Raw genomic sequence first — 25,617 nt, 5'->3', positions numbered from 1 at the left:
TTTTGCTCCTCCTTAAAAAAAATAATAATAATAATACATAGAAGGGCATTTTTGTAACTTACCCATAACCAAACGACGTCGTTTTGTAGTTTCCGTCCAGACTGACGGTTTTGACTAACGGAGTGGCCAAAATGCGACAGTTTGGTAGTTTAGGGGGCTACTTTATGACTTTTGGAACATCAGGGGGCTAAATCGAAAACGACTGATAGTTTGGGGGGCTTTTTTATATTTTTCCCTTAAATTTTTTAAGAGTAATACAAAATATATATGTGTTTTTTTAGTGGGAATTTCAAGATTTCATTAATATCAAAATAACATAGCTTTCGCTGCACGTCATGAATAAAAGTCGGGTATTCTTCCGTCAAAATTTGCTCTAGATATTACTGAGTCGCTCTTTTTGCTAGCCTATGAGCAGCCATATTTGCATTTCTCTTGACATCATGCTTTCGAACCAATGAAGTAACACATTTGCATTCTCGATCAATTGACCATAACGTACAACTTCAAGATTTTTCCTCCGTATGTAAAACATATGCAATCTCCAATCTCCATTGCATTTATCTCCAACATTAAACTAATATAACGTGTTGTAAGTTAGGAATACCATTTAGTTATACAACTATCATATAACAGATATGACAGTCATATAACAATCTAAATAATATTACTCATTTTAAGTGACTTACACTTTTGTTTTTATTAAGTGATTGGCATTGTAAGCCACTTAAAGCACACCATATGTCAGTCGGTGTAACATAAGTATGATAAATGGGCATGAAGAGTATTATTATTAATTTTTATCTCCCAATTATTTCACAATATTAACATGACAATCCTAACCAATCCTTGAACTGATCTTTGTTTAAAAAAAAAAAAAATCAATGATTGGTTGGTACTCTTACGTCAGATTGTGAGATAGTTGTGAAATAAAAATGTGATTTTTATAATTTATCTTTCTTCCTTTTTTATGGTTGATTTTTTTTATTTTTTATTTTTTATAAAAAAAATATCTTGGTTAAGTCAACAAGAGAGTTGTTTTAAAAATTCATGTGAAATTTTCAACTTGAAATTTTTGAGCATTTTAAATTCTAAGATTAATATGCTATATATTGTAAGTTTTCTACCAAAGATTATTATTATTATCACCATTATTACTCTTTTTTAACTAGTATCATTAGTATTGTTATAAGCACGATCACAATCATTTGCACCTTTACACTACTATTATTAGTATTGTTATATGTAATATCATCATCATTTGTACTATTATTATTTATCATTGACACAAGAAGGGTCGAGAGGGAAATGACAACAAATATGTGGGAGAGAGTTAGAGCAAGAGGGGGATTTTGTGAAGTAGGTCCCTTCTTCGGATAGAAAATTCTTGCCCGGATAGCGACTCTCTTGTTCGGATAGAGAACTCTTGCTCGAACAGAAAATTTTTACTTTTCGGTTTGGACAACAACTTACCTGTTCGAACAAATAAACTTTTGCTCGGACAGAGACTCTCTGTCCGAATCCCTTCACACATTCCAAGGTTAATAGGAATTCCTCCACATGAGGGATCCCCATCCCACAGTGGGAGTTGGTGTAGGTTGTTTGAGTTTAGGGAAATATGACGAAGCATGATGGGAAGTTGATTTTGTGTGATGTTAGAGAGGTCTCATCATGACGCAAACCATCCAAATGATATATTAGGGAGACAGTTGGACAGTTGATTTAGGGTTGATTTCAAGAAGAGAATTTGGTTAAAAATTGTATTTATAATTTTTTTTTTTTTTAAAGAGTAATGCTACAAAATATATATGTTTTTTTAAGTGAAAATTTCAAGATTTCATTAAAAGATAAAGGTTGGGTATTTTTCTATCCAACTTTGCTTTAGAGAATGCTTAATTAATTGCTCTCTTTGCTAGTTTATGAGCGGCCATATTTTCTTCTTTTTGACCTACCTCATGCTCCAAAATTCAAGTTAATGAAGTGTTATCTTTGTATTCTCTATCAATTGATTATAACGGCTTCAAGATTTCCCCTCCATATGTAAAACATTTACAATGTCCATCGCATTTCTCTCCAAAATTAAGCTAATATGACATGTTTTAAGTGAGTAATACCATTTAGTATACGAATGTCATACAACTGAAATGACATAGCTGTAAAAATCAGCATTTTTTTTAAAAAAAAAAAAAAAAAATCTATAATTGTTGAACCAATTGCTAATTTTTACTGTCATGTCATCCAATTGAATGTCAGACGTATAATAGTCTAATAAATAACATTACTCGTTTTAAGTGGCTTACACTTTTGTTTTTACTAAGTGGTTAGCATTGGAAGCCACTTATACAGTATATGTAAGCCGGTGTAACATAAATATGATAAATAGGTGTAAATAGTATCATACTATCATTATTAATTTTTATCTTATAATTATTTCACAATGTTAACGTGATAATTCTAACCAATCCTTTGTTCAATTTTTGTTATTAAAAAAAGCAATGATTAGCCAAACAGGTGATTGAGATGCAAGCAGCAGTGCATCGATGCACTGGTACAGTAGACTTCATGGAGGAAAAATTGAAGCCTTACCCAGCAACTGTCAACGATGAAGCAATGTACGGTCATGGAAAAAGGGTTGGAGAAAGTTTGCTTGGGGAACCCAATGTCCACCTTCTTCCACTGGTTATGGGAGCGGAGGACTTCAGCTTCTACTCACAGAACAGAAGATTCCAGCTGCATTTTTCATGATTGCGGGGGGGGGGGCCGACGCTTGCAGTCACCCTACTTGGTTATCGTCCCATTGGAGCAGCTCTCCATGCTGCCGTGGCCATTTCTTACGTCGATGCCCATCTTGCCCAGGCTCCTTAGGGACTGGGATAGAAAAACATAGGGCAAAAAAGATAAATGTTTATTATTTGTAAATAATATTGGAGTGATAAACACTTGGAAAAGAAAAATAATATTTGTCTTCAAATTTTAGCTGGCCCAACAATTATTTTTGATAATAATCTACAAGCTGAGCCCAGTCCAAGATTAACAGGTCAAAAGAACCCAGCCCAAAATAATCCCACTGAACTATCCTTTGCCATGGTGAATTTAGGCTGCTCGGTCCAACTGGCCCAATTATTTATTGTTTTGTAAACACTTTGAAAATGATCATTAATTGACCTTTTATTAACGTAGGAGTGAGACAGGAGCAACATTTAGTAAATCCCTCCCCAAAAAAAAAAAAAAACAGCTTCAACACGGAGGGTGGTTATGTAGTCAATAATGCTATACATTACTTCATTATCTAAAGTTCTAGATATTCAAGGGATTAAGTTTCGAAACTAACGACATGATGATTTTTTTTTTTTTTTATGGTTTTATTTAATAATATATGCATATGCATTCTCCACTTGCATTTTCACTCCAGTACGAGTTGTTTTTTTCTATTAAAAAAGGCAGGTGAGTAAGATCAATTGTGGTTCTTTTAGCTAGGTGTGATTATAGTAACATCTATCCACTGGGAACCGCACAGGAGGGGTCTAAAAGGTGAGAACTGCAGGCACCTCATTAAGTCCGACTAAGTCATAACTTAACACAGCCCTACCATGACATTAATAGAATTAATGTGGTTTATATTAATCATGTATGAAGATTCCAATTGCGAGATTGAATCCATATCCTAGTATTTATCTAATCACTATGAAAGTTTTCTTGAACCACAGCCCTTGTAGGTTAAGATATGGTCAAACAAATGATAAATTATTCACTTAGCTTCTAATGGTTATGCAAGAGAAAAAGTTAAAATGAGGCATTTTAACTTTTAAATTATTAAGCATGGGACTTTTGGCTCGCGAAGATTTTTTATTTTCTTTTAATAATGACTAATTGAAGGGGTAGTAGGTATTTAGGGTTGCCGTGGAAAAAATACAAAAAAATTACATTTTTGTTTTACAAAACAAAAATTACATTTTTGTTTTATAACTTTTCTTTTCTAATAAGAAATAGATCTAACGATTAGTTGTAAATGCCTCCATTATTATTATAAGATAATTATAAAATAAAAATGTAACTTTTGAATTATTTTCATTTAATTCACAGCTTTTGGGCAGTTGCTTCTGTGAACGGCAACTTAATTAAGCTTCTATTTGACATTTTGCTTCACTAAAAAGCCTAAATAAGCTAGATCGAGTTGACATTTTGTTGATTAACAGGTATATTATCTCTTTTAGAACTATTTATCCCGTAGAAATTGACATGACTCATTAATTAACTATAATTAGAAATTGCAAATGAGCATTTAGAAAGATAAATTTAATCATTTAATCATTACTTTAATATTTTCATGATGTAATACCCTTTTAACAGATGAAATATAACACGTGAAATATTTAATTTATATAAATAAAATTGATTTGACTGAGTCAAAATTCAATCTAAAAACCTTGAATTTATACCATGTTAAATCACCGTAATAATAAGTAACACAAAACACTTGTTAAAACATAGAAACAGTTTTCTTCTTTATGTCATGCATGTCCGAATACATTCTCAAACGAAAAACACATTAACAAAGATAGATCAAGAATCTGGGTACTGAAACATCTGAAAAGCAGAATTAAGAATGCTGAAGCCGCCATCTATGAGGAGATTGTGTCCACTCACATACTTGGATTCACTGCTAGCTAAATAAAGAGCAGCATTGGCAACATCTTCTGCTTTAAGGGTCACACCCTTCAGGTTAGCAAGTGAGTTCATCACATTCTCAAACCCCTCATCATCAAGCCCAACAAATTTCCTTGCTAAAGGCGTTGCAAGAGCATAGGGAGATAAGCAATTAACCCTAATGCCAAATTGCCCAAGCTCAACCGCCGCATTTTTCGTAAGCCCCAAGACTGCGTGCTTTGAGCAAGCATACGCATGTGAAGCTGCACCTCCTACGTACGAGCTTATGCTAGCCGTTGATATAATGCTGCCGGTACGGGCCGGAATCATGGCCTGAGATGCATGCTTAATGCCAAGGAAGACGCCAGTGACGTTGACGCTGAGAACGCGCTCGAAATCTGACTTTTCGTTGTCGATGATGCGTGCCTTGTTTTCGTCAGCTATGCCGGCATTGTTGAACATTATGTCGAGCTTTCCATAGGATGCGACGGCTTTCTCCACTGCGTTTTTTATGTGGGATTCGTCGGTGACATCGCAGTGGACGTAGAGGGAGTTTGATGGCCCCAAAGCCTCGATGACTGCATGGCCCAGATCATCTTGGATGTCGGCGATTACGACTTTGGCTCCATGATGGGCGAAGACTTTGGCGGTGCATTCACCGATGCCGCTGGCTCCTCCGGTTATTAATGCCACTTTTCCCTCTAGCCTACACAGATTAGAGTTGACCCGGTCATGTTGTATATATTTTTAGATAAAAGAACATTTTGGTCATCTAAATGTAATTCTCTTGAAGTAAGCTAGAAAGTGCATATATATTCTCTACTGATGAGATCGTTATGTCATTGGTGATTGTTGAATTGCTTAGGTTTTGTGCAATTTGATTGAATGTAACTTGTGAGGGTCAAGAGTACTATAATCTCAATTGATTAGCCTAATGGCCGGATTTGTATTAAGAGTAATGCTATGGTATAAGACTGTAATAAAATTTGAAAATGTAGCAGTAAAAGTCAACTTTTAAATCAACATTTGTAAAATAAAAAACTAAACAATTAAGACGTAATATTCATTGTCATGTCAATTCAGAGAAAGAAAAAAAAAAACCTTGTTCAAATCCTAGCAACTAGATTACTACGTGGGCTTGGCATGAAGAATTAAGGCCATATAATAGTTGGGCCTCCAGCCATCTTTTACGAGTTATTTTCGGAAATGTATGACTAAATCCCAAATAGGAAAGTCCATTACTAATAGATCAGGCAACAACTTACCCTCCCTGTTAAACGGCTAACCTGAGTCTAGTTTCCATATAAATACTTGCTTTAAAAGGGTGATAAAGAAGAGAACTCGATCTCATCCTACCACCATATAGTAAAAATTATGAATCCTATTGTTTGGAGGGGAGAAGAAAAGGGAGGGTTAACTTTAGAGGGCCAAATCCACCATAGTTTGCTAAAGTTGGCATTGAATCATGTTTTAGACAACTGAGTGAGGACCCGACCAACCATCCTAGGAGCGGCTGGTTCACTGATTTGACTTGGAAAACAAAAACGTTGTAAGGGGTGATTGATATGATGATATCCTTTGTGTAAATAATGTGATAAGGGTGTGAAATTAAGGAAGCTTAGCGAAAATATGAACTCAAAATAAGCATGTATTACTAACCTTCTTGTGACAGCTGAGAGTAATGAACTGGTCGCCATTGAAGTTTGCACACACACACTGACCAAGAGAGAGAGAGAGAGAGAGAGAGAGAAAGAGAAAGAGTTACTCTCAGAGATTGGAAATCATTACAGGACATGTGGACGAAGACCCTTAAATTCATTGATGACGCTGTTGATATTGATCATGTGGCCTCACATGCATGCACTCTCAGAGATTGGAAATCATTACAGGACATGTGGACGAAGACCCTTAAATTCATTGATGACGCTGTTGATATTGATCATGTGGCCTCACATGCATGCACTAGCTAGAGTCACTAGACCAATATTGCGCCTGCAGGTCTCATTTGAAATATTCAGGGAATACTCCACGTAGCCCATTCCCTGTTTTTAAAAAATAATGTGATTAGAAGTTTTTTTTGTTTAATTTGTTTCATCTTTGTCTTTATTTTTGGTAATTAACCTTAATAAACAATGTTAAATAATGGATATTCGATCCAGCTCGATGGATTCAATTACTAATTTCGAAAAGTATCTTCAACCATCTCAATGGGGAGGCTCGTCTGCATGCACTTCCCAAATACTATAATATAGTCAAGGCATAGTCCATAATGGGAGCTAGAGACGGCAAGTGGGTCCGATATCCGACCCAAGTTTTTGTAAAAGATAAACAATGAAACAACTTCACCTATAATGTATTGATAGATCCCAAAGTAATTATAATAAAAAAAATCCATATTGGTCTTCTCAGTCTTTTCAAGTGACATTATTAGAGAGAGAAGAAGAGAAAAATAAATGAGTTTAATTTTAACTCAAATAGCAAAGAGCCAGAGGGGAGACGTGATTCAGCGCACGCGGCGTGCGCACGCCAGTGCAAATTTTTGTTTTTTTTTTTTAAAAAAAAAAAGAAAAAATTTTTTTGCACGCGGCGTGCCAGTTTTACATTATCCGCCAAACCTATGATTATTATTTATTCTCTTTTATTTAATTCCTTGTTTGTTTTGGTTTAGTTATCCTTATTGGTTGGACTACTATGGTGATGATATTGAGCAAAGGAGACAAACATGGACAAAGAAGAAGACAGAAAAAGTTTTTAATTGTCCATGGTCTTAGATCTGACGGCTAGGATTGATTATCCCAAAGATGACAGCTGCTTTATCATTCAAAACAAAGTTGGATTACTATTCAAAGTTAGCTTTATTTAAAAGAATCATTGAAAAAATCAGCCGTCATATGGAAAATGAATCTTTGGAAGATTAGCCGTCAACTTGTGTGCCTTCAATTCTATGACTTGGGCTTCTACAGTACTCTCGTGCCTGGGCGGGGACTGCTTGCGATAACGAACGGCTTACAAGGCCCATATTTGAAAAGCCCAATGAAGAGCAAAAATTTAAGACAAAACTCAAAAACGGAAGGGGCTTGTTAGACCAATTTTCATTATGCCGGAATAGCAATCGAAATTACCAACAAAAGAAGAGGAAAATACGTGGAGGAGTTTTCTAGCAAGAGATCACTTTGATACTTAAATCAATAAAGTTTGACTATGAGTTGTCCGCTCACAGTTAATTCATACACGACCATTCTTTTTAAGGTAATTCATCACACGTTGTTCACATCATAGCATGCCCTATGCATTTAGGGCCATGAGTCAGTTGACAAGAAAAAGGGCCGAGTGGTGTGAAAATGGTGTGGGAAAGATCATGTGCTTTCAAGTATTAGTGAACTCAGATTAATGGATCAATATTTGGGATAGATGAGTTCGGCACTTTGGTTATGTGGGCTTGCTAGCCCAAAATGCCAACAGGGTTGAAGGGAGGAATAAGGCAGACAAAACCCAAATATGTTGGACCATAAACTTCAAATGGGTTGGAAACATGTAAAAATCACGTGTATTTTATAGAACCCAATTTATAAAAAAATGGGTTTCCTCTGTGTTTCCCATGGAGTGGCTGCGTTTCGTCTTGTTATTGTCAACGTTTCTGTGTCGCATAAAATGGGGTATGGGGAGTGGTTCGGGATCGGAACTGAGTCAACTCACTCGGGAGTTGTTGGAGTCGGCGAGGGAGGCGGAGTTCTTGGACTGGTTGACAAGTGTTCGGAGGAGAATCCACGAGAACCCGGAGTTGGCCTTTGAGGAGTACGAGACGAGTCAACTTGTTAGATCGGAGTTGGAGTCGCTGGGGATCAAGTACTCGTCGCCGGTTGCCAAGACCGGGCTTGTGGCTTCTATTGGGTCCGGCGCTCAACCCTGGTTCGCTCTCCGGGCTGACATGGATGCTCTCCCTATCCAGGTTCCCCCTCCCTCTCTCTCTCTCTCTCTATTGCTAAACATGCTTCGGCAAAATAAAGCTAATTTTGGTTTTTAAATGTGGAGTTGTTGGGCAATCCCGGTCACCCATAAGGATGATGGGGGGATCTTCTGGGGTGTTTGTACAGGGTTTGGTCCGATATCAGATTGATGAAAAAAATAAGAATAATGTTTTTTTGAAAAAGTGAAAAAATAAAAATGTTTAGTATAAAAAAATAAAAAATTTATTTTTGTCGTTTTTTTTATTTAAATAGTAAAGTAATTAATGTAATGTAAAAAGTAAAAAAATATTAAAAAAATTAATAAATGAGATGAATAGTATTAGCAAACAGGGCAAATTACTTGAGTGGCCATTTATGTGCATTTTTAGAGATGTCAACTGCCAAGCTCGGTGGGTTTATCATCCTCTACAGTCATTGTTGAGTTGTGGCCTTGTGGGATTGATGGACTCCTAATGCTACATGGCTTTGGGATTTTTTTTACTTGTTTCTTTCGCATGTGGGACAATGGTTTCTTCAATCAATCCGCTGGGGCCATATAAATATAGGAATAAAGGACATGTTCGGCGGCTGAGCATCTTATTCTTGTCACCCATTTGTCATATGTGCATGTTCGGCGGCTTTGGACGATTGAGAGAGCAATCGGATCCCAAGTTTTGGCCGTTCAAGCATCTATTTAGGCGGCTGCTATCATTTGGGGTTGGTTTAAAAAAATTTAAAATGAAAATAATGATCGATATAAAAAAGTAAAAAAGTAGTATTGAAAAGTAAAAAATTTTGTTTTGTAGTGATTTTTTATTTAAATAATAATAAAAAGTGAATGATGTAATATAAAAAATAAAAATATTTTGACATAAATTTTTTTGAAAAAAATGAGATGAATAGTGTGGTGGTATTTAGTGTTGTTTAACAAACACCACCTCTATTCGATTATAGGGCGATTCGAGAATATCCTATTCATGTTGTTTTTATATATTTATAATTTTTTTTTTTTATCATGAGTGACATGTACCATAGTCTAATTAATTATGATGTGGCATTTAACGGTTTTTGTTAAAAAAAAAAAAAAAAAATGGCAAAAGTTAATTAGTTTGGGAGACCTTAATAAAAAATATATAAAATATAAAATATAAAAAAAATAAAAAAAAATAAATAAACTGATTTGGGTGCTTTATTTTTTTTAAGGGAAAAAATTCAGGGATATTCATAAGATTTTTTTTTTTTTTTTTTCTTCTAAACTAAGCCGTTTCCTTTGGCTTTCCCAAATTATTCTGTTAGATAGATGGTTTAGCCTTGTTAAGCTGCATGTGCAAGATAGATAGCCAACTTACTTTAGATTTTCTGTTGTGGTGGCCATGGATGCATATGTTTAGAGAGTTAATGATGATGCTATAACGATTAATTTCGTTGTTTTGTTTAAGCTCTTGTTCTTGTAATATTAATATACATGTAGGAATTAGTTGTTTTCCATACTTCTTTCTTAATAAACTGATTGATTTAATTCATCATTATCATTTGAAAGGAATTGGTAGAGTGGGAGTACAAGAGCAAGAACCCTGGCAAAATGCATGCTTGCGGCCATGATGCTCATGTAACAATGCTGCTTGGAGCCGCCAAATTACTACAGCGCAGAAGCACTGAATTAAAGGTAGATTAGCACTCACACATGCATCTAAGAACAAATATATATCAGGAATTAAAAGTTATTTTCTTGATTTTGTGCATTTTTTTTCAAACTCGATCTATTTTCAAAGGGGACTGTTAAGCTTGTTTTCCAACCTGGAGAAGAGAGTCATGCCGGAGCTTTTTATATGTTAGAAGAGGGGGCACTAGATAAGATTCAAGCCATTTTTGGATTACATGTTGCACCAGAATTAGCCACTGGCACAATTGGCTCAAGACCGGGTCCAATGCTTGCTGGCTCTGCCAGGTTTTTGGCCACAATTCGAGGGAAGGGCGGGCATGCTGCAAAGCCGCATGAAACTAGGGATCCAGTTTTAGCAGCATCATTGGCTATCATTTCATTCCAACAGATTATTTCCCGTGAAACCGATCCTCTAGAGGCCAGGGTAGGTTTTCTTACATTCTTGAAGCATTTTTGTTTGAGTAATGCTACTTTTTCGACTCATTTCATATTGGCTGATATAATGTATTTTAAGTGACGTCCTAATATCATGAGAAGTCACTTAAAACACATCACGTTAACTTGTCGATGTTTCTTATATGGATGAACAATGCAGAAAGAGTAGAATAATAATAATTTTCACACACATTTTATATCGACTGACGTGGGTGCATGTGAATAGTAGCATTACTCATACATAAAGGCTTGTTCTAATTTTCTGTGAGAATTTCTGTCGGTGGTTAATGAACCTCAGCCGGATATATAGAAATCTAAAGGCAAATATTTTTGTTGATATGATCCTACCATTTACAGGTGGTCTCTGTTGGGTTCATTGAGGGTGGCAAAGCAGGAAATGTAATCCCAGAGACAGTGAGATTTGGAGGCACTCTCCGGAGCATGACTTCAGAAGGTTTATCCTACCTTATGCAAAGAATTAAAGAGGTATTTAAGTTAATTTGCGTTTAGAGTTCAAGGAAAAAAGAAAAGAGCTAATTTTTATCAAAAAAAAATTAAACATGGTGCTTGAATCCAATCATTATTTGGGCTACAAAACTGTGGCTGAAAATTTGAAAATCTTTATTAGAAAATGAATATATAGGAAATGACCAAATAGGCTGCTGACAATCAAAAAGCTTTGAGCATGCAAATGCACTTCCTTTGATCACCAAATTAGGCTGCTGAAGTTTATTTTGCATTAGTTCATTTGGGTTTGCAATTTTAAAACGTGCAACTTGAAAAATTCTATTTTTAAATACGCACCCCTAACTAGCTTGTTTGCGATTTAAAAACGCATGTTTTTCTATATTTTTACATTGCAATTTTTTAAAAACGTTCTCCAAGGCAATACATCTCACGTTTGGTTTTCGAGCCTAATTATACCATTTAAGAAGGACGAGTTGGTAAAAAAAAATTTATGAAACAGGTGATTGAGATGCAAGCAGCAGTCCATCGATGCACTGGTACAGTAGACTTCATGGAGGAAAAATTGAAGCCTTACCCAGCAACTGTCAACGATGAAGAAATGTACAGTCATGGAAAAAGGGTTGGAGAAAGTTTGCTTGGGGAACCCAATGTCCACCTTCTTCCTCTGTTTATGGGAGCGGAGGACTTCAGCTTCTACTCACAGAAGATGCCTGCTGCATTTTTCATGATTGGGGTAGCAAATGAAACGCTCAAATCAGGCGGACGGCTGCACTCACCCTACTTGGTTATCGACGAGGAGGTTCTTCCCATTGGAGCAGCTCTCCATGCTGCCGTAGCCATTTCTTACCTGGATGGCCGCCATCTTGCCGAGGCTCGTTAAGGACTGGGATGGAAAATCATTGGGAAAAATAATATTTTTCTTTAAAATTTGTCAAAGAGAAGAAATTAAAGCATGCGAGTACGTTCAATTATCAATGTATTATTTGTAAATATTGGAGAGATAAACACATGGAAAAGAATATGTGTAAATATTCTAGCCCTAATCTCATCTTATCCTTTTAGAAAAATGTTACCTTGTGTGCAAGGATGAAGGCAAAGTTTAGTATGTGCATAGGCCAATAACCAATGAATTGTGTTGTTAGGGTTGATATGCAACCAAAAAAAAAAAAAAAAATTACCTTATAATTTTTTTTTTTTTTTACCTTCAATATTTTTTTTTTCCTTATGAGTTGGGGGTGGCCATGGCCTATATCAGCCACCCCCTTCCTTCGTCACTGTTTGTGCTGGTTAGATATGTGTCACGTTATGTGTTCTCAAATGATAGCTTAATTGGATAAAGATCACGCCTCTGAAAGCGAAAATCACTAGTTCGAATATCTCTCCCTTCTCTTCTTGTGTAGACATAAAAATAAAAATAAAAGTTTTACACGCTATATATCTTACAAATTTTATTGAAAAATTAAGAGGCCAACATGATAATACGGAGTAATTCTAAAAGTTTGTTTTGTATTACTCTAAAAATGATGTGACTTTTAAAATCACAATTTAATCAAAATTCATAATAGCCGTAACCTAGCTCATCGTTGGGCTTAACATGCAAACCTTCTCAAGTGTACGTGTTGGTTGGCATAATAATACCACATCACAGGCTAATAATCTACGGGCTGAGCCTAGTCCAAGATTAACAGGTGAAAAGAATCCAGCCCAAACTAATCCTACATTCCTACTGAACTATGCTTAGCAATGGTGAAATTAGGCTGATCGGTCCAACTGGCCCAAGGGTCACTCCCAAAAACTACTAATTATTTATTGTTTTGTAAACACTTTGAAAATGATCATAAAAATATTTTTCGTTACTTAGCTTGTACTGAAAATTATTAATATTTTTATATAATATTATATAATTAATGATTCTTATTCATAATAAAAATATGTTATCAAGAAACTAGTAGAATAGTCAATTAATTAAGTAAATTGACTTTTTAGGAAATAAACAATAATGTCATTATCGTAGAGTGAGACTGGGCAGGAGCAATAGAAATATCATATATAGCCATTAGGTTTTTATTTTGATTTAAATTTAGTCATTGAATTTTTTAATTTTAAGTATATAGTCTTTCAAGTTTTGCTCAAGTTTAAAATAGGTCTCTCTATTACTTTACAATTAAAGTTAGCGGCTTGTCATCTGCCAAATATCTCTCTTTCCTTTTTTTTTTTTTTTTTTTTTTTAGAAGATACATATCTCATTTGACCGGTTATAAACACTCTATTGCAATACTATGTCAACAAATGTTAAGCCATTTATAGTAAAATATAAATAAATAAACAAACAAAAACTAAAAAAATTCATAGATTTAACATATAGAACTTAAAAAAACCCGGAGAACCTAAAAAGCAACATCATGGTAACCAAAGACTTTGGTCTCACTGTCATGGCATTGCATTTGAGTGTTGAGATAGACATTGACGTGTCAAATGAGACACATGTCATAGATGACAAACTCTTAATTTTGACGGTAAAGTGATAGAGAAACTTATTTTACACTTGAGTAAAACTTAAGAACTTTATTCCTGAAATTGAAAACCTAATGACTAAATCCAAATTAGATAAAAAGATTAAAATAAAAAAAAAAAAACCCCCTAGCGATCAAATATGATTTTTTTTTTTTCAAAAGAAAAAGGAACAGCTTCATCATGGAGGGTCGTGGCCTAGCGGTAGAAGTTTAGGAGGTTAAATAGTCAAACAATGTTATACATCATTTCATTATCTTCTAATTCCTCCAAAGTTCTAAATAATGAAGTGATTAAGTTTTGGGGTAATGACATGATGATTTTTGTTTCTTTGATGGTCACTAATTTTCAATTGGCTAAGGTTAAGATATGGTTTAATTGGCTAAATGGAGATAACGTTTTTTAATGGGGTTTTTTAACAAAACGTCCCCACATGTGGTCATTTTAATAGCAAAACGATGAAGGGTCGATTTACTATTTCAACATCCCCAATTAAATAGTTATTATTAAAATAATAATAATAATAATAATAGTACTAAAATAGTAATTAACACCCACTACCCAAAATAGTCTCCGTCTGATGAGTGATGATACACTCCGGTGATTCCAACAATAAAAATCTATCCCCAAATCTTCGATTAAAGGTCTCTCTTTCTCTTTCTCTTCACGGTTGGGAGTCTCCTCGATGGACTTATTCTTATGCTTGTTATTGTTATTATCATCGTCTTTCTTGTACCAGATATGGGCCTTCGAAACTCATTCTGGGTCGGAGATCGGGCAGCCGTTGACTCGTGAGTTGTTGGAGTTGGCGAGGGAGCGTGAGTTCTTCGAGTGGATGAGAGGGGTTCGGAGGAGAATCCACGAGTACCCAGAGCTGGGATTTGAGGAGCACAAGACGAGTCAACTCATCAGGGCCGAGCTTGACTCGCTTGGGATTGAGTACAAGTGGCCTGTGGCCAAGACCGGCGTCGTCGCTTCCATTGGGTCCGGTGGGAAACCAGTTTTTGCTCTCAGAGCTGATATGGATGCTCTCCCTCTCCAAGTCTCTCTCTCTCTCTCTCTCTCTCTCTCTCTCTCTCTCTCCCTTTCACTCTCTCTTAGTGATTTTGAAAACTCTTTTACACATGTACCATCTGGAAGGAATTGGTCGAGTGGGAGCATAAGAGCAACATTGACGGCAAGATGCACGCCTGCGGTCACGATTCTCATGTAGCAATGCTACTTGGAGCGGCTAGATTACTCCAAGGGAAAAAAGATCAATTGAAGGTAATTTTGAAAACCTTGTCATAATCAACAATAGAAACAACAAATGTTACAAATCCATAGTTTTTCCTCCCCTGTTGTGTGCTAATTATGTTGTTTCAACATATGATTTCTTAAGGGAACCGTGAAGCTTGTTTTCCAGCCTGGAGAAGAGGGTTATGCTGGTGCTTACCACATGTTGCAAGATGGTGTTCTTGAGGACGTCAACGCCATCTTCGCATTACATGTTCTGCCATCAATACCCACCGGCGTTATTGCTTCAAGGCCTGGTCCATCGCTTGCTGGTGCCGGGCTCTTTTCAGCCACCATTAAAGGAAAAGGTGGACATGCAGCAGCCCCACATAAGAACAGAGACCCGATTCTCGCAGCGGCCTTCTCAATCCTTGCTCTCCAACAAATTGCATCTCGAGAGACAGATCCTCTTAAAACCACAGTAAACTTCTTTCCCTTCCATTTTCTCAAACTAGTTTTTGCAAGAAATGAACATGTAGCTTATAATGATATAAATGTAACTTCAATATTATTGGCTCATCACTAAGTCTATTGGGTTTTATATACCTTAGCGATATGGGAATCAAATCAGTTATATGCAATAAACCGTATTAGGTCAGTAATCTTAATTAGGATAGGAGTGTATGATAGGAGGACGTTTTTCTATATAAATGCTAAGTCCCCTGTTCTCTCCACACTTTGCAAAAACTCTATTTACATATAGCTTGAGAATAATTAAAGGTTTGTCTCATTGACGGCCACCTAAAGGGAATCAGAGAAGTAAGTAGAGAAAGATCCAACTCTGAACAATTGTTCTTTGCAGCAAATAATAACATGCACGGATTAATTGTTGATTTATTGTGTTCTAGTTCCCCAACAAACAAGAAGGTAGTTTTGGTAGGAATAATATGAAATCGAAAAGAGAGAGATTAAAAGAGAGTCGAGACACATATTTACGTGGTTTGTCAATGTGCCTACGTTCACAAAGAGTACGGCTGTATTTTACTATTAATGATTCAGGGTTACAACATATATATATATATATATATATATATATATATATAAGAAAACCTTAATTGTACGGACGTATCTTGAAAATCTCACTGTCTACTCGGCCAACTCCTAGTGTTTTAATATGAGCCACTAGGTCCAATATTTGGTTTGATCAGATACACAGCCACAACGGTTTTTCTGATTTCTAGCATTGAATTTGATGAGCTCATATCTTCAACCGAGCTATTGATATACCAAAGCCCATGATGCCAATATATGTGATATGTTTAACTTTGAACCATGTAGGTGGTGACAGTGAGTTTTATAGAGGGAGGTAAAGCAGAAAATGTAAGTCCGGAGACACTGAGATTTGGCGGAACTTACAGGAGCTTGACCTCTGAAGGCCTCTTCTACATCCAGCAAAGAATTAAAGAGGTAAAACATGGACTTTTTGTCTGAGCTTAAGAAATTTCCATTGTTAGCATTCAATTGGAAGAAAGCTCAAGCAGTGAGCATCTAGTATTTTTTCGGTTTACAGGTTCTAGAGGCACAAGCAGCGGTGCATAGATGTAGTGCGCTGGTGGATTTCATGGAAGACACGCCGATGCCTATTCCGGTAATGGTTAACGATGAAGCATTGTATGAAGATGCAAAGAAAGTTGGAGGTGCCTTGCTTGGGGAACCCAATGTTCAGCTTCTTCCAGTGAGCACAGGATCGGAGGATTTCAGCTTCTTCTCACAGAAGATTGCTGCTACAATGTTTGGGCTTGGGACGAGGAATTATAGTCTGAAATCAGATCAGCCATTGCACTCTCCGTATTTTGTTATTGATGAAGAGGCTTTTCCAATAGGAGCAGCTCTTCATGCCGCTGTTGCAATATCATACTTGGATAGCCATGTTGTTGAGGCTCATTGAGTATTTCAGAAGCTTGGATTTGTTGCGGTTTCTGCCAAAATATGACCCTTTAGAGAAACAAAAAGATGATGTCAATAAAATCAATGTAAATTTCAAAAAATTTGAAATATGATTCTTAGGATAAGACAAATATTAAAAAATATAAATGTCAGAAAAAATAAAGAAATTTTTAAAAAAATAATATTTGAATGAAATAGTGAAAATGGATATAACTAAAATGGTGAGGCGGTGGGGCTGATATACGGTTTGGGCACAAAACCACCTTTTTGTCCTTACTAATTAGGAGTTGACACCTCAGTATGAAATATGTTTAATTAATTTTTTTAAAAAAAATAATAATAATAAGAGGGTTTGTAGGCCATGGGGGTGGTTGCGCTGTTACCCCATATGGGTGGAGGTTCTGCCTCCTTCCCCACCTAATTAAAAAAAAAAAAAAAATTAATGAATTTTTTAACTTAGATTTGGTATGATCAAGTATGGTTGTGTTTTTTTTACGTAAGCTTGAGTTTAGTATAATGAGCGTATGTGGCAACTTCTTATTGGTTGGCACAAACACCCTCTTTTGTGTCACAGAGTTGCTCTCTTTAGTATTTTTCAACTGTTTGTCCGGCTAAAAAGTGTTTTTAAAATAGGCTTATCAACTTATCCTGCAATATTTTTTCATATGTAGGGGCTAGGCCTTAATGTTATGGGATTCGGCTTACATCCTGTTATTTTAATAACAGCATGTATGCTGTAGTTGAATTAACGGTCAAAATTGAATTTTAAAGTTGACTTACTTTTAGAAGCATTTAATAGGAGAGAGAAAATGAAAAGAAATTTTGAAAAATTCAATCTTGACCGTTGATTAAACTACAGCATACATGCTATTATTTTAATAACAGCATGTAAGCCAAATCCTAATGTTATCAATATCATCAAACAACTATCGTGTAAATGTAAATTACAAATGAGCAGAGACAACGCAATAATTTCAAGACAACTATAGAAAGAACAAGTTGCTTACGCATGTGTACAAATTTTAGCAACGAAGACAATTTCCAAAACACCCACACGGCCACACGTAGCTCTTAAATGTGTTTAGATGTCCAACAACATTGCTCGACATGCTATGCAAACCATGGGTTTCAGCTTTAGTTTCACGCTGTGCTTGATGCTGTCAGCATTCTTATACCAGTCTTGGGCATTAGAGGAGGCTAGTTATGGCTCAGAGCTCGAGTTGCTGACTCGGGAATTGCTCGAATCGGCGAGAAAGCCGGAGTTTTTTGAATGGATGAGAGGGTTGAGGAGGAGAATCCATGAATACCCAGAGCTGGGGTTTGAGGAGCACAGGACGAGTGAACTCATCAGGGCCGAGCTTGACTCGTTGGGGATTCCGTACAAGTGGCCTGTGGCCAAGACTGGAGTGGTGGCTTCCCTTGGGTCCGGCGGTAAACCAGTTTTCGCCCTCAGAGCTGACATGGATGCCCTCCCCTTGCAGGTACTCTGTCTCTCTCTCTCTGTTTCTCCTTTTTTCTTCTTTGTTCAATTTAACCATCTCTTCTGTTGCACTGCACGTATCTGTTGATTGAAATCAACGAAGGAATTAGTTGAATGGGAGCACAAGAGCAAGATCGACGGAAAGATGCATGCATGTGGTCACGATTCTCATGTAGCAATGCTTATTGGAGCAGCCAAGTTACTTCAAAGCAAAAGAGATGAATTGAAGGTAAATCTGAAACTCTTTGAAATCAAATTCCCCAATTTCTTGGTTTCTAATTACTCGAAAAATATCCTTTTCAGGGAACTGTGAAACTAGTTTTCCAGCCAGGAGAAGAGGGTTATGCTGGTGCTTACCATATGCTGCAAGAGGGCAGCCTGGATGACATCAATGCCATCTTGAGTATACATGTTTATCCAGCATTTCCAACTGGTGTCATTGCTTCGAGTCCGGGTCCAATTCTTGCCGGTGCTTGGGACTACACCGCCACGATTCAAGGGAAAGGCGGCCACGCAGCAACCCCACATAAGACTAGGGACCCAGTTATCGCAGCAGTCTTCTCAATTCTTGCTCTCCAACAGATTGTTTCTCGAGAAACCGATCCTCTTGAGTCCAGGGTATGTTCTTTCTCCTTCCCTTTTCTGTAAGAAATTTATAAATCATTCATTATAAATTATAGGGTAACCAAAGATAGATCTGGTATACTAGTCCGATTGATCAAAACTCTCTGGATTTTGTATCATTCCTGTCCTGTGCATTATTCTGATCGATCAAAACTCTTTGAATTATATAGCATATCGATGCACTGATCCAGCCGATTGTGATACGATCGAAAGATCGATCAAACTCTCTAGATTTTGTATCATCCCCCTGCATTAGTTTGATGGATCTAACTTTTTTGAATTGTGTCATATTGGTACACTATTCTGATAGAGGGTGATACGATTGAAGGATTGATCAAACTCTTTGAATTTTGTATCATCTGGGCGCACTAGTCTCAATCGTGATACGTTCGAAGAATCGATTGAACCCTTTCGATTTTGTATCATCTTGGTGCACTAGCCTGATCAATGTGATACAATCGAATCATCAATCAAACTCTTTGAATTTTGTATCATCCATTTGCACTATTCCAATTGATCGAACTCTTTAAATTTTGTTTCATCTCGGTGCACTTGTCCGATAGATCTTAATGTCGTATATGCACACAAATCTATTTTGTGTTGGATAATGACACGCCATGGTGGGCCTTTTTTTATTGGTTGCTATTACGTGGTGTCTTTTAGACATGTTTTGTCTCTTGTGAGAATGGTTCATCTTTTCCTTGGTCGTAGAATGCTCTACGGCTTCATAGTGAAGCATCCTTAAGTGTGAAGCACTTTGGCCTATTTTCTATATATATATATTGAAGCCTCACATTTCGTCATTGTGACACCCCACTCCAATGACATACAATATTGTTCATTTTTTATTCTTCCAAATTAAACTTTCCAGTAGGCCACTCATTCTAATACTTCTCTCACAGAAATATGCTTAATTGCGGAGTTCTGATGGGATCATGAACATCACAGCTTTAAAACGCATTGTTGTCATAAAAAATAAAAGTATACATATAAGCACATTTCCATCTATATATCCAGGCGATGTGGGACATCACAGTCATTGGCTTAAGCTTGGCAGCAACTCCATATGAGAGACAAAAAAGAGAGTGCAACAAGCTTTAAGGGATTAAGAGATATTTTTCTCTTTTGGAATAAATTCTCTTTTATGTGAGTTGAGCTTGGGTGTATTGGGGCATTTGAGTTTAAGTGGTTTTGTTTATACTACTCTTTGTACTCCACCTTTTGTTAATAAATTTCTCTTAGATCGTCTCCGCTAGTGGATGTAGGTTTTTTAAGCCGAACCACTTAAATCTTGGTGTCTTGTGTGACTAGTTATTTTCTATTATGCTATTTTTCTGCTTCATTGGTGATCCTATAATTATTTTATCTCAACATTTTGTTCTTACCAGATCAAATAATTCACATTCTTCCAACCAATCCTTATCAGATTTGTCAAAACAAAATCTCTATTAGAATCAAATTTGTCTGAAAATCCTACCCATCAACCTGTTCGGATCAAATTTGGAGGGTTCAGCAATAGCCCAGAGTTTCGTACTCCTATCAACAACAAATAACCAATAAATTCTGATCCATTAATTTCAAACCATATAGGTACTCACAGTTGGGTTCATAAATGGAGGTCGAGCACATAATGTAATCCCAGACTCTCTGAAGTTTGGGGGAAGTTTTAGGAGCTTGACAACTGAAGGTCTCTACTACATCCAGGAAAGGATCAAAGAGGTAAAACTTGCACTCATTGCTTGGCCTTTTATAATAGACGGTTATACAACCGAGATGATGTGACAGCAAAAATTAGTTTTTAAATTCACAAAAGCTCGTAAAAAGAAAAATTAAAGGTTAATTTTCGGTACCACATCATCTCAGTTGCATGAGAGTCATATAGCCGTCTACTGCATAGTATTTTACCAGGCAAAGAAGTATAGTAACTACAGTTGTTCCACATACAGGTGGTAGAGACACAAGCTGCCGTGCACGGATGTAGTGCCACGGTGGACTTCAAGGAGGAGACACCAATGCCTCATCCGGTGACGGTTAACGATGAAGCACTGTATGAACACGTGAAGAAGGTTGGTGAAATCATGCTCGGAAAACCCAATGTGCAGCTTTTCCCGGTGACCATGGGAGCGGAGGACTTCAGCTTTTTCTCACAGAAAACTGCTGCTGCAATTTTTGTGGTTGGGACAAAGAATGAAACCCTAAAATCAGATCAACACTTGCACTCTCCTTACTTTTTTATTGATGAAGAGGCTCTTCCAATAGGTGCAGCACTTCATGCTGCTGCGGCAATCTCATACTTGGATAACCATGCTGCTGAGACACACAAGAAACATGGGTTTGTTCGAAACGAAGAACTCTAAGAAACATCGATGTATCATGTATGAATAGGAAAAAACACTATAATAATCGCAGTAAGAAATGTGTTCTGTCAGGCTGCACAGAAAATAAACTATTGGGAAATCATAACGTTGCAAAAAAACAAATGGATATGAACAATTATAATAATGATAAAAGAAACAACAATAGCAGTGAGAAATGTGTCATCATTATATCACAAATCGCTGGATTGCAATCCTCTTCTTGACGAGGAATGATAGGTTTAGAAACAAATTTTACAAAAAAAATTTTACAAAATGTTTGAAAATGAGATAAATTCAACTTCTAAAAAATTCAATCATATACACCACATAAATTTTTTTTTTTATAAAATTTGTTTGTAAACCTGGCATTTTTTCTTAAGTAAATGAGTTAGAATGTCTGACTCTTCAACCCTAACCCAATAATTTTGAGATGGGCTTTTCAAAACAAAAAAAAAAAAAATTCTTTTGTTGCCCTCCTTTTGCCTCTCCTCTCTTCTCTTCTCTCTTTCTTTCTTTCTCTCTTATGAAGCATACACTCCTCCACATGAATTTGTAAAAATATGACCGTTTCAGAGCAAGAATCACATTGCATTGATTTGAGGTGAAAAATTGAACCTTGGCAATCAAAATGCCTCTGTGCTACGTCAGGGTGCAGAAACTTGCAGCTTTAGCATCAAAATAGAAGGCCTGTATCTCGGTTTTCTTTGCACATCAATAAATTAGGATTCTTGTTTAGATTCCATAATCTACAATTCCACGGTAAAAGGGAGCCAGGATTTTGAATTCTATAGAAAGAATTAATTCAAATAAATCCAATACCATTTCACGAAATGCAGCTCTAAATCTGCAAAACCATGGCATTGCATGAGAAGAGATACAAAAGAACCCAGCCTTCTGAACTAAATCCGACTGTAACCAGCGATTTTTCTAACTCCTCTTTCCCTCATTTTCTCCCTCACAAGGGAAACATCCAACCACCGGTCTGCTGCTGCATAGATGTTGGACAACAGCACATAATTACCAGAATTAAGGGGCTCAAGCTCAAGAAGGCGAGCTGCAATCACCTCCCCCAATTCAATATCACACTGTTCCTTACAGGCCCCAAGAAGTGCACCCCAGGCACCAGCATGTGGCTCCAAAGGCATTGTTTTTATAAGCTCATAAGCTGCTTTCAACCTTCCTGACCTGCTGAGAAGATCAACCATACAAGCATAATGATTAGGAGAGGGTACGATAGAGTACTCATTTTTCATGGATTCGAAGTAGTGCCAACCCTCCTCAACAAGCCCACCGTGACTACATGCTGTCAGGATGACCGTAAAGGCCACCTCATCCGGAACCAGCCCTTCGTTTAGCATCCTATCGAAAAGGACAACAGCCCGGTTCCCATGCCCATGATAGGACAACCCTTGTATCATGGAACAATACGAGATTAGGTCCTTCTGGGGCATCTCCTCAAACAACTTCGCCGCCCTCTCCATATTTCCACACTTCGCATTCATGTCAATAAGAGCTGCAGCAACATGAGGTTGACGAAGATCAATTGCGCTTCTGCTCAGATACGAATCAACCCATTTAGCCAAATCCAAACTACCCACTTGGGAACAAGCCGACATCAAGCTTACCAAAACAAACTCATCAGGCTTAACATCCCTCGATTCCATTTCAAGAAAAACTTTCACCGCCTCGTTAGGCTCACCATTCTGAGCATAACCCGATATCAAAGCTGACCACGCAACAATATCCCTAACAGGGACCTGCTCAAACAAGAACCTTGCGGACACCATGTCACCTGCCTTTGCATACCCATCAATCATCGTAGTATAAGAAACCGCATTCTTCTCGGGCATTTCATCAAATATCCTTTTAGCACCCTTCAAGTCACCCAGTCTCACAAGCCCACTAATAACTGCATTCCATGACACAATATTTCTCTGCGGCATAACGTCGAACAGTTCCTTCGCCTCCGCTAAATCCCCAACAGTAACATACCCAACAACCATAGCCGTCCAGGAAACAACATTTTTCTCAGTCATGTCATCGAAAACCTTACGAGCACACACAATCTCTCTACATTTCCCGTACAAGTCAATCAAACTCGTCCCGACGTAGGCATCCCCTTCAGCCCCATACCTCAACGCCGATCCATGAATGGCCCGCCCTAGCCTAACCTCACGCGCACTCGAACACACTTTTATCAGCGACGGATACGTGTACTTATCGGGCACACCCTCCTCTCTCTTCATGCGAATAAAGACAGAAACGGTGTCGCTGAGATGCGACTTTTCGCAGTAACCTTTGATGAGACAGTTCCAGAGAAAGGTATTGGGTCTGAGAACGCGGTTGAAGACGCTGGTGGAGTAGGAGAGGGTGGAAAGAGAGTTGCAGAGGGAGACGAAGAGGTTGACGACGAAGTGGTCTTGCTCGAGGCCTTTGCGGATGATGTGGGCGTGGAGTTGGTGGAGGTGGAGGGAGGTCTTGCAGGCTCTGATTAAGGTTGGGACTGAAGGGAGAGTGGTGGTGACGGTGGTGGGTTCGAGTTGGCGGAGGCTATTACTGAAGTAGGGAAAGGTAGAATAGCGGCGGAGAAGAGGCATGGAAGTGAAAGAGGCCGTGTTGGCATGGCTGTTAGATACAGGCCTTTTGCCGTTCCCTTTGTGCCTTCAGCTTTGTTTCAGGGTAAATTAAATTGGCCGGAGATAAAAAGGAGGAGAATCTGGTAATTGCGACATAAATTTGTAAAAAATTTATAATAAAAAATATAATACCCTTAACATCAGCGTTTTAGGGTAATCCTAAGATACAAATAGGTATAAAGATTATTTTAAGTAAAAATAAAAAATATATTTTTATCTCACAATTTTTTTTTAAAAATTTTTTTATGTCAAAAAATATCTCTAAGGCAGGGCTTTCCGGAGCTATTCTTGCAGAGTAAACTCCGTTCCGTGTACTGCACCCTTAGAAGTTTCCTTAAACAGAGCTGGTTAAATCACTGAGTGGCCCTAAGAGATTGTTTATACCCATGAGGTGTTAAACCTTGGACCTTGAAGGGACCAAACCTTAAGACCAAGGCCTTCACCACTTGAGCCAACCGGTCCAACCCCTTGGGGTGTTTGAGATTGCGATTTCACAATAATAATCTGAGTTTTTAAAGGCATTGCAATTTAAAAAGAACTTAATTTAAAATAATATGTAATAGTCAATACATTTGAGATTGCAATTTCACAAGAATAATTTACGTTTTAAAAGACATTATGATTTAAAAATATTTAATCTCAAATAATATGTAATAGTCGTGCGTTTGAGATCGTAATTTTACAAAGAATAATATGTTTTTTAAAGGCATTGCGATTGGCATTAGGCCCGATAAAACTCGTGTCCGAGTGAAGAGTCACAGAACGCGAGCGAGCATAAAGTCACGGAGCTTCCAAGACAAAAACACAAACAGATGGTGTTGTGGTCGTATCCACCCACGCCCAGACAGCTAGCCTTGACGGTCTGCTTCTTCGTCACCGGCGCATCACTCTTCGCCGTCGGAGTCCACCTGTCCTTCGCAAACATAGGCCCTCAACAAGCCCGTGCCAAGGCCCGTAGCGATGTCATCAAAGATCGCCTCAGGAAGATGCTCGATGATTAGCCTGAAAGAGCAAGCGCTTGTCCCTCAACAGCTTCTCCACGGTTTTCTATCTACTTTACTCGAATACCCAATTCCCGCATTTGCTTTTGGTGTTGAACTTCTTCGTCTTTGCATAACTTAAATTCCCCATATTCGATGAGAAGATATCTTTCGAGACCAACTGATTTTCCCTCTGTTTGCAAGCTTTTAGAAACATATAGATTCTAGGCTTAATTTCTTTCTCTGTTGTGTGTTTTGTGAAGAATGAACTCAATTTTGATGTAGCGAGACTGTCCCTGCAATTTGTTTGGGGGAAATGATATAAGCATTTTTACGTGAAAAGGGTGAGAGTTTTTTTAAGGATCGAGGAATGTGGTTTAGCATGAGAAAGGTAAAGTCTAACGTATAAGATATGTGAATTGTTGTCTTTTAAAAGAAAGAAAACATTATGAAGGCCAAGAAAATGTGGATTCAAACATCTCTAGAAAGGAATCCATAGTCCCAGCAAAAAAGGGTTGGGAGTTAATCCGCATTATACTAAAATGCAACCAAATGGGTATTTGGATTCATCCACATTCCCAAAAATCTTAAAAGAATACTTCGATCCAAATGCCCAATGAATGTTTATCAAAACTATGTTTCAATTTTGAAAACACTATCTTAATGTCTTTGTTTTTGGTTTGGATAAAGGTTTTTTTTTTATTTTTTTT

General features: G+C 37.2%; 5 protein-coding genes across 5 annotated transcripts in view; 3 read left to right on the top strand and 2 right to left on the bottom strand.

Moving 5' to 3' along the window:
* Positions 1-4,522: 4,522 nt before the first annotated feature.
* LOC132162131 (secoisolariciresinol dehydrogenase-like) lies at positions 4,523-6,357 on the bottom strand. Its single transcript, XM_059572389.1, has 2 exons — positions 6,304-6,357; positions 4,523-5,350 (listed from the first exon to the last, which is right to left on the bottom strand). The coding sequence occupies exons 1-2, from the start codon at positions 6,339-6,341 to the stop codon at positions 4,561-4,563; spliced, it is 828 nt and encodes a 275-aa protein (XP_059428372.1). The 5' UTR covers positions 6,342-6,357; the 3' UTR covers positions 4,523-4,560.
* Positions 6,358-8,242: 1,885 nt separating this feature from the next.
* On the top strand, positions 8,243-12,237 carry LOC132192243 (IAA-amino acid hydrolase ILR1-like 3). Its single transcript, XM_059607518.1, has 5 exons — positions 8,243-8,593; positions 10,132-10,257; positions 10,364-10,678; positions 11,047-11,175; positions 11,657-12,237. Exons 1-5 carry the CDS (start codon positions 8,243-8,245, stop codon positions 12,035-12,037), a joined length of 1,302 nt encoding a protein of 433 aa, XP_059463501.1. The 3' UTR covers positions 12,038-12,237.
* Positions 12,238-14,237: 2,000 nt separating this feature from the next.
* LOC132191760 (IAA-amino acid hydrolase ILR1-like) lies at positions 14,238-16,950 on the top strand. Its single transcript, XM_059606850.1, has 6 exons — positions 14,238-14,312; positions 14,408-14,710; positions 14,809-14,934; positions 15,050-15,364; positions 16,222-16,350; positions 16,454-16,950. The coding sequence occupies exons 1-6, from the start codon at positions 14,256-14,258 to the stop codon at positions 16,829-16,831; spliced, it is 1,308 nt and encodes a 435-aa protein (XP_059462833.1). The 5' UTR covers positions 14,238-14,255; the 3' UTR covers positions 16,832-16,950.
* Positions 16,951-17,796: 846 nt separating this feature from the next.
* LOC132191308 (IAA-amino acid hydrolase ILR1-like) lies at positions 17,797-21,397 on the top strand. Its single transcript, XM_059606256.1, has 5 exons — positions 17,797-18,311; positions 18,414-18,539; positions 18,614-18,928; positions 20,525-20,653; positions 20,881-21,397. The coding sequence occupies exons 1-5, from the start codon at positions 17,916-17,918 to the stop codon at positions 21,289-21,291; spliced, it is 1,377 nt and encodes a 458-aa protein (XP_059462239.1). The 5' UTR covers positions 17,797-17,915; the 3' UTR covers positions 21,292-21,397.
* The window catches only part of LOC132191703 (pentatricopeptide repeat-containing protein At3g09040, mitochondrial-like), a 9,381-nt gene continuing 4,920 nt past the window's right edge, over positions 21,157-25,617 (bottom strand). Inside the window, exons 2-3 of the mRNA XM_059606795.1 lie at positions 21,907-23,916; positions 21,157-21,241 (exon numbers count right to left, since the gene is read on the bottom strand). Coding sequence (XP_059462778.1) covers positions 22,191-23,916 — 1,726 coding nt within the window. The 3' untranslated portion in view covers positions 21,157-21,241; positions 21,907-22,190. The remainder of the gene's footprint in view (positions 21,242-21,906; positions 23,917-25,617) is intronic.

The sequence above is a fragment of the Corylus avellana genome, chromosome ca9 (genome assembly GCF_901000735.1).
Source record: "Corylus avellana chromosome ca9, CavTom2PMs-1.0".
NCBI classification, from domain to species: domain Eukaryota; kingdom Viridiplantae; phylum Streptophyta; class Magnoliopsida; order Fagales; family Betulaceae; genus Corylus; species Corylus avellana.
The sequence above is the reverse complement of the archived record's forward strand: the minus strand, read 5'-3'. Positions and strand labels throughout refer to the sequence as shown.